The sequence below is a fragment of the Protopterus annectens genome, chromosome 4.part1 (genome assembly GCF_019279795.1).
Source record: "Protopterus annectens isolate FY-2018-M chromosome 4.part1, PAN1.0, whole genome shotgun sequence".
Taxonomy (NCBI): Eukaryota; Metazoa; Chordata; order Ceratodontiformes; family Protopteridae; genus Protopterus; species Protopterus annectens.
Window position 1 is genome coordinate 609,269,154 of NC_056734.1, and position 18,868 is coordinate 609,288,021.

The 18,868-nt window shown below is 38.2% G+C and overlaps 1 protein-coding gene across 1 annotated transcript in view; it reads left to right on the forward strand.

The window, feature by feature from the left end:
- The window catches only part of DNER (delta/notch like EGF repeat containing), a 1,500,171-nt gene that overhangs the window by 629,678 nt on the left and 851,625 nt on the right, over positions 1–18,868 (forward strand). The window contains exon 4 of the mRNA XM_044070411.1: positions 18,384–18,550. Coding sequence (XP_043926346.1) covers positions 18,384–18,550 — 167 coding nt within the window. The remainder of the gene's footprint in view (positions 1–18,383; positions 18,551–18,868) is intronic.

Sequence of the window (18,868 nt, forward strand, 5' to 3'; positions counted from 1 at the left end):
ATAAATCTGGAAAAGAAACACAGACTATGACTGATGTATAAATCAGGGAAAGAAGCACAGACTACGACTGATGTATAAATCAGGGAAAGAAACACAGGCTACAACTGATGTATAAATCTGGGAAAGAAACACAGGCTACAACTGATGTATAAATCTGGGAAAGAAACATATGCTACGACTGATGTATAAATCTGGGAAAGAAACACATGCTACGACTGATGTATAAATCTGGGAAAGAAACACAGGCTATGACTGATGTATAAATCTTGGAAAGAAACAGACTAGGACTGATGTATAAATCTGGAAAGGAAACACAGGCTACAACTGATGTATAAATCTGGAAAAGAAACACAGGCTAAGACTAATGTATAAATATGGGAAAGAAACACAGGCTAGGACTGATGTATAAATCTGGAAAAGAAACACAGGCTAAGACTAATGTATAAATATGGGAAAGAAACACAGGCTAGGACTGATGTATAAATCTGGAAAAGAAACACAGGCTACAACTGATGTATAAGTATGGGAAAGAAACACAGACTACAATTGATATATAAATATGGGAAAGAAACACAGACTACGACTGATGTATAAATCTGGGAAAGAAATCCAGGCTACGACTGATGTATACATCTGAGAAAGAAACACTGGCTACAACTGATGTATAAATCTGGGAAAGAAACACAGACTATGACTGATGTATAAATCAGGGAAAGAAACACAGACTACGACTGATGTATAAATCAGGGAAAGAAACACAGGCTACAACTGATGTATAAATCTGGGAAAGAAACACAGGCTACAACTGATGTATAAATCTGGGAAAGAAACACATGCTACGACTGATGTATAAATCTGGGAAAGAAACAGACTAGGACTGATGTATAAATCTGGAAAGGAAACACAGGCTACAACTGATGTATAAATCTGGAAAAGAAACACAGGCTAAGACTAATGTATAAATATGGGAAAGAAACACAGGCTAGGACTGATGTATAAATCTGGAAAAGAAACACAGGCTACAACTGATGTATAAGTATGGGAAAGAAACACAGGCTACAACTGATATATCAATATGGGAAAGAAACACAGACTATGACTGATGTATAAATCTGGGAAAGAAACACAGGCTAAGACTAATGTATAAATATGGGAAAGAAACACAGGCTAGGACTGATGTATAAATCTGGAAAAGAAACACAGGCTACAACTGATATATCAATATGGGAAAGAAACACAGACTATGACTGATGTATAAATCTGGGAAAGAAACACAGGCTAAGACTAATGTATAAATATGGGAAAGAAGCGCAGGCTATGACTGATGTATAAATATGGGAAAGAAACACAGGCTAGGACTGATGTATAAATCTGGAAAAGAAACACAGGCTAAGACTAATGTATAAATATGGGAAAGAAACACAGGCTAGGACTGATGTATAAATCTGGAAAAGAAACACAGGCTACAACTGATGTATAAGTATGGGAAAGAAACACAGGCTACAACTGATATATCAATATGGGAAAGAAACACAGACTATGACTGATGTATAAATCTGGGAAAGAAACACAGGCTAAGACTAATGTATAAATATGGGAAAGAAACACAGGCTAGGACTGATGTATAAATCTGGAAAAGAAACACAGGCTACAACTGATATATCAATATGGGAAAGAAACACAGACTATGACTGATGTATAAATCTGGGAAAGAAACACAGGCTAAGACTAATGTATAAATATGGGAAAGAAGCGCAGGCTATGACTGATGTATAAATCTGGAAAAGAAACACAGGCTACAACTGATATATCAATATGGGAAAGAAACACAGACTATGACTGATGTATAAATCTGGGAAAGAAACACAGGCTAAGACTAATGTATAAATATGGGAAAGAAACACAGGCTAGGACTGATGTATAAATCTGGAAAAGAAACACAGGCTACAACTGATATATCAATATGGGAAAGAAACACAGACTATGACTGATGTATAAATCTGGGAAAGAAACACAGGCTAAGACTAATGTATAAATATGGGAAAGAAGCGAGGCTATGACTGATGTATAAATATGGGAAAGAAACACAGGCTAGGACTGATGTATAAATCTGGAAAAGAAACACAGGCTAAGACTAATGTATAAATATGGGAAAGAAACACAGGCTAGGACTGATGTATAAATCTGGAAAAGAAACACAGGCTACAACTGATGTATAAGTATGGGAAAGAAACACAGGCTACAACTGATATATCAATATGGGAAAGAAACACAGACTATGACTGATGTATAAATCTGGGAAAGAAACACAGGCTAAGACTAATGTATAAATATGGGAAAGAAACACAGGCTAAGACTAATGTATAAATATGGGAAAGAAGCGCAGGCTATGACTGATGTATAAATCTGGAAAGAAACACAGGCTACAACTGATATATCAATATGGGAAAGAAACACAGACTATGACTGATGTATAAATCTGGGAAAGAAACACAGGCTAAGACTAATGTATAAATATGGGAAAGAAACACAGGCTAAGACTAATGTATAAATATGGGAAAGAAACACAGGCTAAGACTAATGTATAAATATGGGAAAGAAACACAGGCTAAGACTAATGTATAAATATGGGAAAGAAGCGCAGGCTATGACTGATGTATAAATCTGGAAAAGAAACACAGGCTACAACTGATATATCAATATGGGAAAGAAACACAGACTATGACTGATGTATAAATCTGGGAAAGAAACACAGGCTAAGACTAATGGATAAATATGGGAAAGAAACACAGGCTAAGACTAATGTATAAATATGGGAAAGAAGCGCAGGCTATGACTGATGTATAAATATGGGAAAGAAACACAGGCTAGGACTGATGTATAAATCTGGAAAAGAAACACAGGCTAAGACTAATGTATAAATATGGGAAAGAAACACAGGCTAGGACTGATGTATAAATCTGGAAAAGAAACACAGGCTACAACTGATGTATAAGTATGGGAAAGAAACACAGGCTACAACTGATATATCAATATGGGAAAGAAACACAGACTATGACTGATGTATAAATCTGGGAAAGAAACACAGGCTAAGACTAATGTATAAATATGGGAAAGAAACACAGGCTAAGACTAATGTATAAATATGGGAAAGAAGCGCAGGCTATGACTGATGTATAAATCTGGAAAAGAAACACAGGCTACAACTGATATATCAATATGGGAAAGAAACACAGACTATGACTGATGTATAAATCTGGGAAAGAAACACAGGCTAAGACTAATGTATAAATATGGGAAAGAAACACAGGCTAGGACTAATGTATAAATATGGGAAAGAAACACAGGCTAAGACTAATGTATAAATATGGGAAAGAAGCGCAGGCTATGACTGATGTATAAATCTGGAAAAGAAACACAGGCTACAACTGATATATCAATATGGGAAAGAAACACAGACTATGACTGATGTATAAATCTGGGAAAGAAACACAGGCTAAGACTAATGTATAAATATGGGAAAGAAACACAGGCTAAGACTAATGTATAAATATGGGAAAGAAGCGCAGGCTATGACTAATGTATAAATCTGGGAAAGAAACACAGGCTAGGACTGATGTATAAATCTGGAAAAGAAACACAGGCTACAACTGATATATCAATATGGGAAAGAAACACAGACTATGACTGATGTATAAATCTGGGAAAGAAACACAGGCTAAGACTAATGTATAAATCTGGGAAAGAAGCGCAGGCTATGACTGATGTATAAATATGGGAAAGAAGCGCAGGCTAGGACTGATGTATAAATCTGGGAAAGAAACACAGGCTAAGACTAATGTATAAATATGGGAAAGAAGCGCAGGCTATGACTAATGTATAAATCTGGGAAAGAAACACAGGCTAGGACTGATGTATAAATCTGGAAAAGAAACACAGGCTACAACTGATATATCAATATGGGAAAGAAACACAGACTATGACTGATGTATAAATCTGGGAAAGAAACACAGGCTAAGACTAATGTATAAATATGGGAAAGAAACACAGGCTAGGACTGATGTATAAATCTGGAAAAGAAACACAGGCTACAACTGATATATCAATATGGGAAAGAAACACAGACTATGACTGATGTATAAATCTGGGAAAGAAACACAGGCTAAGACTAATGTATAAATATGGGAAAGAAGCGCAGGCTATGACTGATGTATAAATATGGGAAAGAAACACAGGCTAGGACTGATGTATAAATCTGGAAAAGAAACACAGGCTAAGACTAATGTATAAATATGGGAAAGAAACACAGGCTAGGACTGATGTATAAATCTGGAAAAGAAACACAGGCTACAACTGATGTATAAGTATGGGAAAGAAACACAGGCTACAACTGATATATCAATATGGGAAAGAAACACAGACTATGACTAATGTATAAATATGGGAAAGAAACACAGGCTAAGACTAATGTATAAATATGGGAAAGAAACACAGGCTAAGACTAATGTATAAATATGGGAAAGAAGCGCAGGCTATGACTGATGTATAAATATGGGAAAGAAACACAGGCTAGGACTGATGTATAAATCTGGGAAAGAAACACAGGCTAAGACTAATGTATAAATATGGGAAAGAAACACAGGCTAAGACTAATGTATAAATATGGGAAAGAAGCGCAGGCTATGACTGATGTATAAATCTGGAAAAGAAACACAGGCTACAACTGATATATCAATATGGGAAAGAAACACAGACTATGACTGATGTATAAATCTGGGAAAGAAACACAGGCTAAGACTAATGTATAAATATGGGAAAGAAACACAGGCTAAGACTAATGTATAAATATGGGAAAGAAACACAGGCTAAGACTAATGTATAAATATGGGAAAGAAACACAGGCTAAGACTAATGTATAAATATGGGAAAGAAGCGCAGGCTATGACTGATGTATAAATCTGGAAAAGAAACACAGGCTACAACTGATATATCAATATGGGAAAGAAACACAGACTATGACTGATGTATAAATCTTGGAAAGAAACACAGGCTAAGACTAATGTATAAATATGGGAAAGAAACACAGGCTAAGACTAATGTATAAATATGGGAAAGAAGCGCAGGCTATGACTGATGTATAAATATGGGAAAGAAACACAGGCTAGGACTGATGTATAAATCTGGAAAAGAAACACAGGCTAAGACTAATGTATAAATATGGGAAAGAAACACAGGCTAGGACTGATGTATAAATCTGGAAAAGAAACACAGGCTACAACTGATGTATAAGTATGGGAAAGAAACACAGGCTACAACTGATATATCAATATGGGAAAGAAACACAGACTATGACTGATGTATAAATCTGGGAAAGAAACACAGGCTAAGACTAATGTATAAATATGGGAAAGAAACACAGGCTAAGACTAATGTATAAATATGGGAAAGAAGCGCAGGCTATGACTGATGTGTAAATCTGGAAAAGAAACACAGGCTACAACTGATATATCAATATGGGAAAGAAACACAGACTATGACTGATGTATAAATCTGGGAAAGAAACACAGGCTAAGACTAATGTATAAATATGGGAAAGAAACACAGGCTAGGACTAATGTATAAATATGGGAAAGAAACACAGGCTAAGACTAATGTATAAATATGGGAAAGAAGCGCAGGCTATGACTGATGTATAAATCTGGAAAAGAAACACAGGCTACAACTGATATATCAATATGGGAAAGAAACACAGACTATGACTGATGTATAAATCTGGGAAAGAAACACAGGCTAAGACTAATGTATAAATATGGGAAAGAAACACAGGCTAAGACTAATGTATAAATATGGGAAAGAAACACAGGCTAAGACTAATGTATAAATATGGGAAAGAAACACAGGCTAAGACTAATGTATAAATATGGGAAAGAAGCGCAGGCTATGACTAATGTATAAATCTGGGAAAGAAACACAGGCTACAACTGATATATCAATATGGGAAAGAAACACAGACTATGACTGATGTATAAATCTGGGAAAGAAACACAGGCTAAGACTAATGTATAAATCTGGGAAAGAAGCGCAGGCTATGACTGATGTATAAATATGGGAAAGAAGCGCAGGCTAGGACTGATGTATAAATCTGGGAAAGAAACACAGGCTAAGACTAATGTATAAATATGGGAAAGAAGCGCAGGCTATGACTAATGTATAAATCTGGGAAAGAAACACAGGCTAGGACTGATGTATAAATCTGGAAAAGAAACACAGGCTACAACTGATATATCAATATGGGAAAGAAACACAGACTATGACTGATGTATAAATCTGGGAAAGAAACACAGGCTAAGACTAATGTATAAATATGGGAAAGAAACACAGGCTAAGACTAATGTATAAATATGGGAAAGAAACACAGGCTAAGACTAATGTATAAATATGGGAAAGAAGCGCAGGCTATGACTAATGTATAAATCTGGGAAAGAAACACAGGCTAGGACTGATGTATAAATCTGGAAAAGAAACACAGGCTACAACTGATATATCAATATGGGAAAGAAACACAGACTATGACTGATGTATAAATCTGGGAAAGAAACACAGGCTAAGACTAATGTATAAATCTGGGAAAGAAGCGCAGGCTAGGACTGATGTATAAATCTGGGAAAGAAGGGGGTGGTACAGCAGTTAGCATTGTCACCTCACAGCAAGAGGTTCTCCGGTTCACTTCACGGCTCGGGTGTCTTTTGTGTGGAGACTGCATGTCCTCCCTGCAGTTACGTGGGTTTCCTTCGGTTGCACTGGTTTCCACCCACATTCCAAAGACATGCAGTAGGTGGATTGGACACAATAAATTGCCTGTAGATGCAAGTGTGTGACTGAGTGGTATGAATGAATTACCGCAGCAGTGCTAACCACCCAGCTATGTAAACCTTGGCTCAAGATGATTGTCACTGCTGAAGTGACACCCCGACTCCATGTGCAAGATGGGAAAAGGTGTTAAGGATGTATTGAGGATGAAACAGATGTTATGACTGATGTATAAATCTGGGAAAGAAACACAGGCTACAACTTATGTATAAATCCTGGAAAGAAACATATTCTACAACTGAAGTATAAATCTGGGAAAGAAACATATACTGCGACTGCTGCATAAATCTGGGAAAGAAAAGTACAGTTGTGTACACTTACCATAAATGTAGATGTTCGAGTGTCTTCACTGTTGCAGTCATGACTGTAGGGTTCTCCCCTGCCGGCAGGCAGTCCTCAGTCGGCCAGAATCCCAAAGTCTGGGTCAGCCGGCTGTTCAGCCATGCTCCCTGATGTCAGAGCACCAGGAGTACAAAGCTGACAGCCGACGCCATGTTCTCCAGTTTTTCTTGCCCCAGATGTCAGAAGTTCCAAAAAGAGTAAGGTCCCATACCCTTTGCAAATACACCTCAGAAGAAGGGTGAAAAAAGGAACCACACAAGAGCAAAAATAAGAGGGGACAGGAGGGAGGGGAAACCCAGACTGCAACAGTGAAGACACTCGAACATCTACATTTATGGTAAGTGTACACAACTGTACTATGTTCATCGTGTTTCACTTTTGCAGTCATGACTGTAGGGTAGAATCCCAAAGCAGAAAGAAAGGGAGGTGGTCATAAAGTAGAGGGGGCGGCTATAAGGCCCTGCAAGACTGCAGAAGCAAAGCCTGCCCTAGACTTAGAGTAGAGAGGTAGATTGTAGAGCTTGGAAAAAGTATGCACTGAACTCCAAGTTGCAGCTTCCAAAATGTCTTTGGTAGGAACTCCCCTCAGGAAGGCAGCTGAAGTGGCAGCAGCTCTGGTAGAGTGAGTCCTTATACTCCCTAGGATTTGCTTTCCATGGTGTGAATAGCAAAATCTGATTCCATGAGCAATCCATTTAGAAATGGTCTGTTTTAAAATGGCTTTACCTTGGGAACTTGAAGCATAAGAAACAAACAATTGCTCTGATTTCCTGATGTCCTTGGTTCTGTCCAGGTAAAAACGTAGTTGTCTGTGTACATCCAAGGAATGTAAGATCCTTTCCCCTTTATTTTGAGGAGTGGGGAAAAAAGTTGGCAGGTGAATAGTTTGATTTAAAGCCACTTTGGAAACCACCTTAGGCATGAAAGTAGGATTAGTCCTTAAAGACACCCTGTCTTGATGAAAAATAATATAAGGTTCTACAGCCATGAGAGCTTGCAACTCCGAAACTCTCCTGGCAGAGGTCATAGCTAACAGGATGGCTGTTTTCCAAGATAAAAACTTGATGTCAGATGAGGCAGCAGGCTCAAAAGGAGGGAAGGTGAGCTTTTCCAAAACATAGTTGAGATCCCAAGCAGGAATGGGAGGAGATCTAGGGGGCCTTAAGTTCTTAGCTCCTCTGAGAAATTGTCTCATGAGCTGGTGGGAAAAGATAGGAGGGTCTGTATTATAATGAGCAGAAATAGCAGAGGCGTGTATCTTTATGGAAGAGAAAGAGAGACCCTTATGTAAGAGGTCTGACAGGTAAAGTAAAATCTGAGGAATGTTAGGAATAAGAGGATCAGAATCCTGAGCCTGCATCCAGGAACAAAATCTTTTCCATTTTCCTGCATAAGATTTTCTAGTGCTAGGATGTCTGGCTTCTAAAATGACATCCATAACCTGCTTGGGTAGGAGAGAATCAAAGATCATGGATTAACCAGGCCATCAGGCTGAGAGTTTTGACATGGGAGTGTAGAATCTGACCCTGGTGTTGGGACAAAAGGTTCGGAATCTGTGGTAAAACCCAGGGTGACTCTAGACAAAGGTTTTTCAGTGTTGGGTACCAAAACTGTCGAGGCCAATTTGGGGCCAGCAAGATTATCATCTTGGGCTTGTCCTGCTTGATCTTTAGTAATACCCGTGGAAGAAGAGGAAGAGGTGGAAAGGCATATCCTGAGAGGTTTCTCCAACTGAATGATAGAGCATCCACTTTCCAAGCTTGATCGTGGAAAATCTTGGTGCAAAAAATTTGTAGTTGATGATTGAGGTGGGATGCAAAGTGGTCTATGTGAGGACATCCCCAGACTGCTGTAATCATCTTGAATATTTCGGAGTCCAACATCCATTTGTGTGGATCCGAAAGGTTTCTGCTCAGACTGTCTGCCAGGAAGTTTTGCTTCCCTGGTAGAAACTGTGCTTGAATGTCCAGATTGCAAGCTAGAGCTGTGTTCCAAAGATCCATGGCTAGTCTGCAAAGGGGGTAGGAATGAGATCCCCCTTGCTTGTTTATGTACCACATAACTGTGGTGTTGTCTGTCCTTATCAGTAGTTGTCCTGGTTGTAGAAGATTCCTGAAGGCCAATAGAGCTTTCTGAATGGCTAGCATTTCCTTTAAATTGATATGCAGGTGCTTCTGATCCTTTGTCCAAAGGCCCTGCAGACAGTCACCCCAAAAATTGGCTCCCCATGCATAATTCGAGGCGTCCGTGGTTAGAATCTGAGTGGCAGGAGGCAGACAGAAGGGTTTTCCTTTGTTTAGAGTACATGCCTTGGACCACCAAAGGAATTCCTTTTGAAGACAAGGCAGGACGAAGATCAGTATGTCTAGACTGTGACAATGCTGAGACCATACACTTTTTAGGTACCACTGTATTTTCCTCATATGTAGTCTTGCATATGGTATGAGAGGGATGCAGGAGGCCATGTAACCCAGAGCCTGCAGGAATCTCCTTGCAGATAGCTGAGTTGTAGTTGCCAAGGTTTTGAAAGTTGAAGCCAGCTGTAACTCTTTTTCGTATGTCAGAAATGCCATCTGGGTTGTTGTGTTTAGAGAAGCGTCCAGAAAAATTATCTGTTGTAAGGGTGTCAAATTTGACTTTTTTATGTTTACAGTGAATCCCAAGAACTTGAGAAGATTCTGAACAAACTGTAGATGCTGGAGTAAGACATCCTTGCTGTCTGCCTGAATAAGGCAGTCACCCAGATAAGGGTAAATTTGAATTCCCTTGAGTCTGCAATAAGCTACTACTGGAGCCAGGCACTTGGTAAAGACCCTGGGCGCAGTAAACAATCCAAAGGGCAGCACAGAGAATTGGTAGTGCCGCGATCCTGCCTTGAACCTGAGGTATTTTCTGCGTTCCTGTCTGATGGGACTGTGTAAATATGGTTCTTTTAAATCCAAAGTTACCATCCATGCATTTTTGGTCAGCATTGGCAGTAGCTGCTGTAGAGTAAGCATCTTGAATTTTGGTATCTCTAGAAAAGTGTTCAAGACTGACAGATCCAGAATGGGTCTCCATAAATTTTGCTTCCTGGGGACTAGAAACAGCCTTGAGTAAAAACCTTGTCCCATCTCTGAAAATGGAACTAGTTCTATGGCTTTCATAGCCAAGAGAGCTTCCACCTGGTTTAATGCCTCTGACCATTGATGTTTTGGAAGATCTGGCCATCCACTTGGCCTTAGTGGGGTATGAAAATGGAATTTGTAACCTCTTGAAACCACATCCAGAACCCACTTGTCTTGGGTTATATGAGTCCAATTTAGATGAAAAAGAGAAAGTTTTCCTCCGAGAGGGGCTTCCAGGCAAGAAGTTCCTGCAGCCCAACAGAGGGAGTCATTGAGTCTGTTTTCTATGAGCTTGCGACCTGTCTTCTCCTCCCCTAGGGGTGGAAGCAGTCCACTGTCTTGGTCTATAAGAGGCTTGTGTTTGAGGCCTACCTCGGGGGCGTCTATATCTACCCCTCTGAGGCCTGTCTGAATTGGGAAAGGACCAATTTTTGGTAGCCCAATTCCTGCTAAATCTGGGTGGCTGTATTTGTAAGAAATCTTTAACTGTTTGCATGGACTTTGCCTTGTCCTCCATCTTTTTAATCACCTCTTCAGCTTTAGATCCAAATAAAACATTATGCTGAACAGGCGCATCCAATAATTTAGCCTTTACCTGATCTGGCAAATTTTGTTCCTTTAGCCATGCATGCCTTCTAATTACTGTGCCAGAGGCAGCAGCCCTACAAGAAACCTCCAAGACATCAAATCCACAGTGTAAACCATGCTTCCCAACTTGTTCAGTGGCATGCAGTAAGTCATGTAGTTCCTTATCATCTGCACAGGCGGAAATGGAAGTTAGCTTTTGCTTTAAAACAGATAGGAGAAATTGCTGGTATTTCAGCATATGAAACTGACAGTTTAAAGCCCTAATAGATAAAGTAGCAGAAGTGTACACTTTTTTGCCCCATCTTTCTAAAGATCTGGAATCCTTCTCAGTGGGAATGGGTTTTTTAGCAGAAGCGGCCTTAACGCCCTTAGGACCCTGAGAAATGGTTTCAGGGTCAGCAGTAGGGTTCTTGAATAAAAACTGGTGGGAATCAGGAACCCTATAGTATCTGTCTGGCTTAACAGGAGCTGGAGGAAAAGAGTCAGGAGTTAAGTTAGCCTCCGAAAAAGCATCATCCACAATATCCAAAATAGGAGGAATAGCCAGGGGCCTATGTTGGGAAGAAGAAGAAAATCCCTTAGTCTTTTCTTAGATTCCGAGTACTCCTGTCCTTCCCAGTGGAAATGTTCCCTCATTTCATGCAAAGTTTCCCCAAAAGAGAAATCCTCAGGGGGAGAAGCTGAAGGAATGGATTCCTCAGCATCAGAATCCTCATAAGGAGGGAAAGAATATTCCTGGTCAGAAGAAGAAACAGAAGAAACAGAAGCCTGATCAGAGGAGTAATAATAAACTTCCTGCCTTGGCCTTTTATCTGGAGCGGGATGTGAACCCCTAATCATAGTAAGTAAGTCCTCCGCCATTTTAAGTAACTGTTTCTGAGACTTGGGAGCCGGATCAGAAGAGGCCTGGGTTGCAGTCTTTGATTTGGAAGGAGTCTTTGCCTTTGTCTTTGGCTTTGCCTTCATAAGAAGCTGAGTAGGCCTGAAAACCCCTTCGGAAGCCGGTACCTGCACAGCGGCTCCGGACCCATCCAAAGGAGCATTGTCCGAAGGTCCAACTGAAATATTCAAAGACCTAGTTTGCTCCTCGTGGGAGTCCGTTTCGGCTATCGGTTCCGAAATGACCGACGACAGGGGCTGCAAAAGCACCTCACTGACAATGGCCAAACCTGAAGCTGGCTCCACTTGTGCGATATCGTCTGATTTGGACCTCGGAGGCCTGTCTTTATCCTTGCATCTTTTGTGAACTCCGGTAGCCAGAACCGTATCCGACGACATTTTGTAATTAAAACGCCTACCGAAGTAATGAAAAGCAAAATCATACCTTCATTTAATAGTACGTTGATTGAATCTAGCACAAAACCGACAACTAGCTATGTCGTGGTCAGGGCCTAAGCAAGGAATACAGTACAGAATGAAAATCCTTATGAGGTATTTGCTTCCCACACGAAATACAATTATTAACTTTTTCTGACATCGGACTGGAGCAAGAAAAAAGTTTCCCCAACGGGGTACTTAGCTTTGAGTAGGAGAAAAAAGTCTTCGGACTGAAGTTTGATTAGAAAAAAATTGTCAGGAGTCAGCCGACCGGCACTTGTGAACTGCTATCACCGCACGGCAAGAAAGACTGGAAAACATGGCGTCGGCTGTCAGCTTTGTACTCCTGGCGCTCTGACGTCAGGGAGCATGGCTGAACAGCCGATGCCAGTCCCAGACTTTGGGATTCTGGCCGACCGAGGACTGCCTGCCAGCAGGGGAGAACCCTACGGTCATGACTGCAACAGTGAAACACGATGAACATCATAGACTATGACTGATGTATAAATCTGAGAAAGAAACACAGGCTACCACTGATGTATAAATCTGATAAAGAAACACAGGCTGCGACTAATGTATAAATATGGAAAAGAAACACAGACTACGACTGATGTATAAATCTGAGAAAGAGACTACGACTGATGTATAAATCTGGGAAAGAAACACAGACTATCACTGATGTGTAAATATGGGAAAGAAACACGGGCTACAATTGATGTGTAAATTTAGGAAAGAAACATATGCTACAACTGATGTATAAGTCCAGGAAACAAAAACCTCCTATGACTGATGCAGAAATCTGGAAAAGAAACATAGGCTATAACTGATGTATAAATCTGGGTATATGTTTAGTTGGTGGAAAAGACAGTTTTAAGGTCATACACCTTCAACAGGCTGAAGTGAAAAGAACCGATACAAAAGCTAAAAGGAGAACTACAAAGTGTTGTTGAAATTGTGACTCAGGCAGACAGAAGAAGCATTATGAAAGAAGGAAGCACAGGAGGGTAAAGGAGAACTGCATGACTGAAAAAAACAATGAAGCCATTAACATTGTTGACATTAGGGATAATATTATTTAGCCTTTGTTTTTTGACTTATAAGGCATAGGAGCATTATGTCACTTACTGAATGATGACTTTTGTGAAGTGACATTTGAAACTTATTTGTTAGTACATTTTATGAATGAAACATAGAAAAACATGCATGCTGCTACCTTGGATATACTTTCTGTTTTAAAATTTAAGCATGCAGTTAAGAAAGAAAATTAAAAGCACAATCCAGAATGTCATATGCAGGAGAACATAAGTTAACTTGTTTCTGTTTATAATAAAGTACACTATGTTAACAAAGTATATGATGAAAAACTATTTGGACAGGTGAGTGACTGAAGACAAATGCAGCATGTGCCAAACATGATAATGCTAAATTGGGAAAAGCACACGTGGATATTGTGGACAACCTAACGCTTTTTTTCCTTACAGAGATGCAAAACATTTAGTTCAGGATTGTAAGAAAAGAAGTGGTAACCAATGTGGAAAGAAGGGGGCATACTACCATGAACAATCGAAAGTATAACAACAGCATATATTTCTGTTTACTCCTTACATTTCGTAAGTGAAGTTCAGAATTTAGAATATATTAGAAAGGATGAGGTAAATATAGAGGGGGATTGTCTTGTATACAAGTTAAAATAAATACACCGTATTAAAGGATGAAGCAGGGAAAATAGTTGGATACAGGGTAAGAACAAGAACAACATGATGAAAAATCAATTGAGGGTTAGCAAAAGGAAGAGAAAAATAAATGGAAGTAAGAAAAATGCAAAGAAAGGAAAAGGGTGATGTAGAAATATTGAAATTTATTAGTGACTGATGGTATAACAATTACATGTGGCTGCAATATGTTTGCTGGATACGAGGTGTATGAAGAAGGAAAAATATAAAGAGTTGAGGCAATAGAGGGAAGGAAGGAAGATTATATAATCAGTGAAAAATGAAAGAGTTTAGGGATAGGGATTCTGATGAGAAGTGAGAAAATAAAAATATTAGATATGACCGTAATACATAGGTCAGACTGGAAGTGATATGTGCATCCACAAGTATGCCTGAAAGGAAAAAGATGTTGGAAGAAATAAATATGTAATGGTAAATATATCAATAATTATTGTAGGACACTTTAAACTGTAAATTAGGGAATGGAAGAGGAAAAAATAACACAAGATATTTAAATAGTTATAAATTTAATAAAATATGGATGGTTGAAGACAAGATATTTTTTAAAACTGAAATAGATCATGTGATATAATAAAAAGATATGAAGGAAATGATAGGGGGTAGAAATGACTGAATTTTCAGATTGCAGAACAGAAGAGATTAGAATAGGAAATGATATAAAGACACTAAAGGAAGAAAAAGGAATAAAAAGATTAACTGCAGAGGTTAGCAAGAGGATGAAATGAAACAAGAACATAGAAAATTGTGAAAAACATGGTTGCGAGATTATAGTATAAAAACTGGACATAATGGCTGGTATTGCATAAGGAAACATAAAAAAGTTTATTTATTTATTTATTTTTTAAGTTGAGAACAGAGCAGGTAAGATGTAATATGAAGAAACTATGATAGGGTATTAAAAAGAGATAGAACAAGGAAGTGGGACAATAAGAAAAATAGATATAATAACTGTATAAAAATGAGAGAGAAAGTAAAGGCAATGATGTATAAAAACTATTCTTAAAAGGAAAAATGAGGAAGTTTCACATTTTTTTGGAGAAAGATATTAAACAAGAGAAGGGAAGATGGGTATAATATAAGAATAAAAGAGGTAATATAATGTACAAACAAAAAGATATTGGGGCAGCTTTCAAAAGAGTTGCTCTCAGTGTAACTGTCTTACTGTGGTACAAGCTGTTTTGATCCTGAAAAACTTGTTCTCGGTGTCAGTGATTTACGTCAGTGTAAGGTCTATAAACAGGCTTACACTGGAGGCCAGATTCCAAAAGTAATACACCAGAGTAATTAATTTACACTGATGGTATCGAGCCCATGATTTTGATTGAAAAATGGGTGTTTAGGTTAGTAATTTGTGATGTCACAAAAGCAGTTGGCAGGGGGACTCATGAGTGTAATATAAATATTATCTTTTTAAATGTAAATTTTATTACATATTAAAGTTCTTGGTGTTGCGGCCTTTCTGCCATTTTAGAAGGCAAGCAGTGCGAATAAAGAATTTCCAAATTTTAAATTGCCACATCATCAAATTAAATATCATAAATAATTATCAGACCATCTTAAAGCAATAACTGTGATCTAGGTACATGTTTAACCCAAAAATGTTATAAGTTTGATATCTCGGTATAAACTAACTTTCCTTACAACATAGCCAATGCTTGAAGTCAAATCTTAAATTATCTGTGTGCTTAAGAAGGATCATACATTGAAACACTACCAATTTATAATACCTCTTCATAAAATGCCTAGTTATATTACTAGTTAGTCTACCATTTGAATATCTCCAAATGTTCTAAATTTCTGTTTTTTACCATCGCATTAGTTTTCCCAGTATATACCTTAGGACAATTATGTTACAAAGTATAAACAACCCTGTCTAATGTACACATACAAATTGAGTAATACTAAATTATTTTCCATTTAAATTGCAATGTTATCTTATCGTATATTCATAGGAGTCACAATTTATGCAAGTCATATTTCCTATTTTATTAAATCTCAGTTAATCTATCTATTTAATTACTAGAGAAGAGGCTCTAGTATTGCCAGTTCCAGAGCCCCTTCTAAAAGCAAATCTGGGATAATCAGAGATTTCACTTCTCAACAATTTGTTAGTTTGAAGAATATGTCACTATTTAATAGGAAGAGAAATGGAAGAACAGCATTTTGCAGGTAGAACTGAAGAGTATCTGCAGTATCATCTTTTCTGTGGCTGGCTTATTTCAGGGCTCCATGCCCACCCACACACATCCTGACGTATCTTTATTAGGCTGATATATAGCTTGTGAGGGTGTACCACCCTAGACTCTAGGGCTACCATGATCCTCTGGTCGTCCTGCCCATCACAGGCCAGCATTAATTCTTGGCCACAGTCCCCACTGTAGTATGACAGGCTGTATGTTGTATCATCATGCTTCTTCCCCGAAGGATGGACATGGTCATCCTCCCTGCCTGTGTTGGCAAGGGGCAAAAACACCAGTCAAACTCAGGTCATCCGAGATGTAGTCAAGCCTTTGTTCTTCTATGCCACCAGTGAATGCATGAAGGTCATTGAGATTTACAACGTTTAGTGAATGTAAACACCAGGTATCACCGAAAGGCATGATCACCCTTATATTCAATAGATATTGATTGAATTCCAACCAAAGGAACCTCAGTGATGATGCTGATGTATTGTGTGCTTAAACATCTATTGGTTGTGCTGCAGAAGAATTCAGAGAGCAGCAGCTTCTGAACCTGTAATAGCAATACCAGCAAAGCAAAACTCTGGTTGTACAAGTTCTGATGAAGTCCAGATGCATACAGTGTGGATGAAAGCAATTGGCTTAACTATTGTGTATCAATAAATTCTTAAACACTCAATACATTGACATCATCACTGGCATTCGTCTGGTTGGAATTCATTCAGTATCTAGTGAGTGTGAGGACTACTCTTGCCAGAGGTTGTGCACATGTTTTTGGTTTTAATTTCTTTAGGTGCATCAGTGTGTTTCTTGGCTCTTTATCTAGGAAGTATTCAGGGCATTATCCCTCTGCTACCTCTGCAGGCATGAAGAATTTCATATGAGATGCTGATGTTTGAAAAGAACAAGTCTTAAAATGTGACTGCGGCATTAGAGAATTGCTCATCAGGTACACGCAACACGGTCTGCTTTGGTAGTTCTAATAGTAACCAACATGTCCTACTTACTCTATTGATTCATTCAAGACATAATACAAAACATGCATTCGTCCATCACACAAAACAGCCTTCCTTTCTCCTTCATGCACACTATCACTGATCAGAAAAGCACTTTAAAATTTAGTAAAGCAATTTATTGTCCACAAGTTTAAAATAAAATCACTTGGATATGGCCTGGGAGAAAAGTAATCTTTTAATATTGTCTTGCTTACTCCAGAATACGTTGTTTTCAGTTTAGTGGACTGAACTATTCAACTCTACTAAGAAATATTTTTTTTTAGTTTTGTGAATTCAACTATAATAAAAATACAAAAATATATAAAATAGCATCCTATTAAGTCTAGAAATGTCAAGGAGGCACAGAGAAGAAAAACTAGTATGTTTTTAAATTGCCAATGTCTCCCCTACTCCATCCAGAAAAAAATACAAACCGCTTTTAATGCTGACCCCCTCCCCCTAAGAAACTTCATGTTTTGTCATGTTTCATCTGTACAAAAAAAAAATCTTACATTAATTTACATGAATTGCTAAAGCTCAGTGGTCAGTCTGATAATTCTCTGGGTATCATAATGCTTAATTTGTCTTGAGATTATGACACAGTTTGAATACCTGTTTGCATGTATGAAACATCAGGGCAAATTATGTAATAGGTACCCTCATAAATGGGAAATAAATTCCTGGTGATAAAAAGTTAACCAGAAACTGTCTTTCAAAGGAATTGCACTTTTGTTTCATGTAGAAAAAAATGACATCTCTGTTCATTCTCATTACACATGAAATATGCGTATCACTTAAGGAAATTAAACATTTTTAAGTCCACACTTTATTTAGTGCTCTCACTGTTGTTCAATCTAATCAGAATCTGTAGCAGGCATAGTTTGTGAATTACAACTCAGTACTCTGCCTAAGTTAATTGGTCCACTCAGGTGTAAGAATGGCAGTAAAGCAGATACTGTTGAGAAACAGCATGTGAAACATTTCAGATCCGGTATTCAAGTCTGAAATAAAAGTATATAAACAGTTGAAAAACAATTGCTTTAAGTAGATATAACATAAAAAAACTATTCCGCTTATTTCCAAGACATAATTTAGCAATGACAGGCATGTTTTGAATATTTCACTATTTGTATCAAAAGAATTAGTAATTTGATGTCAAATCCCACATGCTAAATAAACCATGTGAAAAGACTAACTTTGTAACTGCTGTAGCAGTAATATGAAACTGTCCCTTTTTTGTTTTCTTTGTAGAATAATGAAAACAGCTACAGCTTCACTAATCCTGATGTGGAAAGTTACTGATAATGGCTTCAAACAGTGCTCTCTCATTGATGGAAGAAGTGTCACCCTCCTGCAGGCTTCGGGTGGGCTCATTCTACCGGAAGAAATGCTGTCCTTGGGAAACAACTACTTCATTGGTAAGTAATGGCTATTCATTTTCCCAGATTCCTTATGGGGCTTTTTTAATGATATTTTTAATCTTCTAGCAATTGTGTGTGTGTGTGTGTGTGTGTGTGTGTGTGTGTGTGTGTGTGTGTGTGTGTGTGTGTGTGTGTGTGTGTGTGTGTGTGTGTGTGTGTGTGTGTGTGTGTGCGCGTGTTTATCTTGTTGCAATTTCTTTGCATAAAATATGCTAGCCAGTGGTGATTAGAATAAATCCAAGAATTCAGACTTCTAGTTATATAATTTTCCTGCTAGCAGGTTGCACAAGCACCTCTTATAATTTGTTAAAGTAC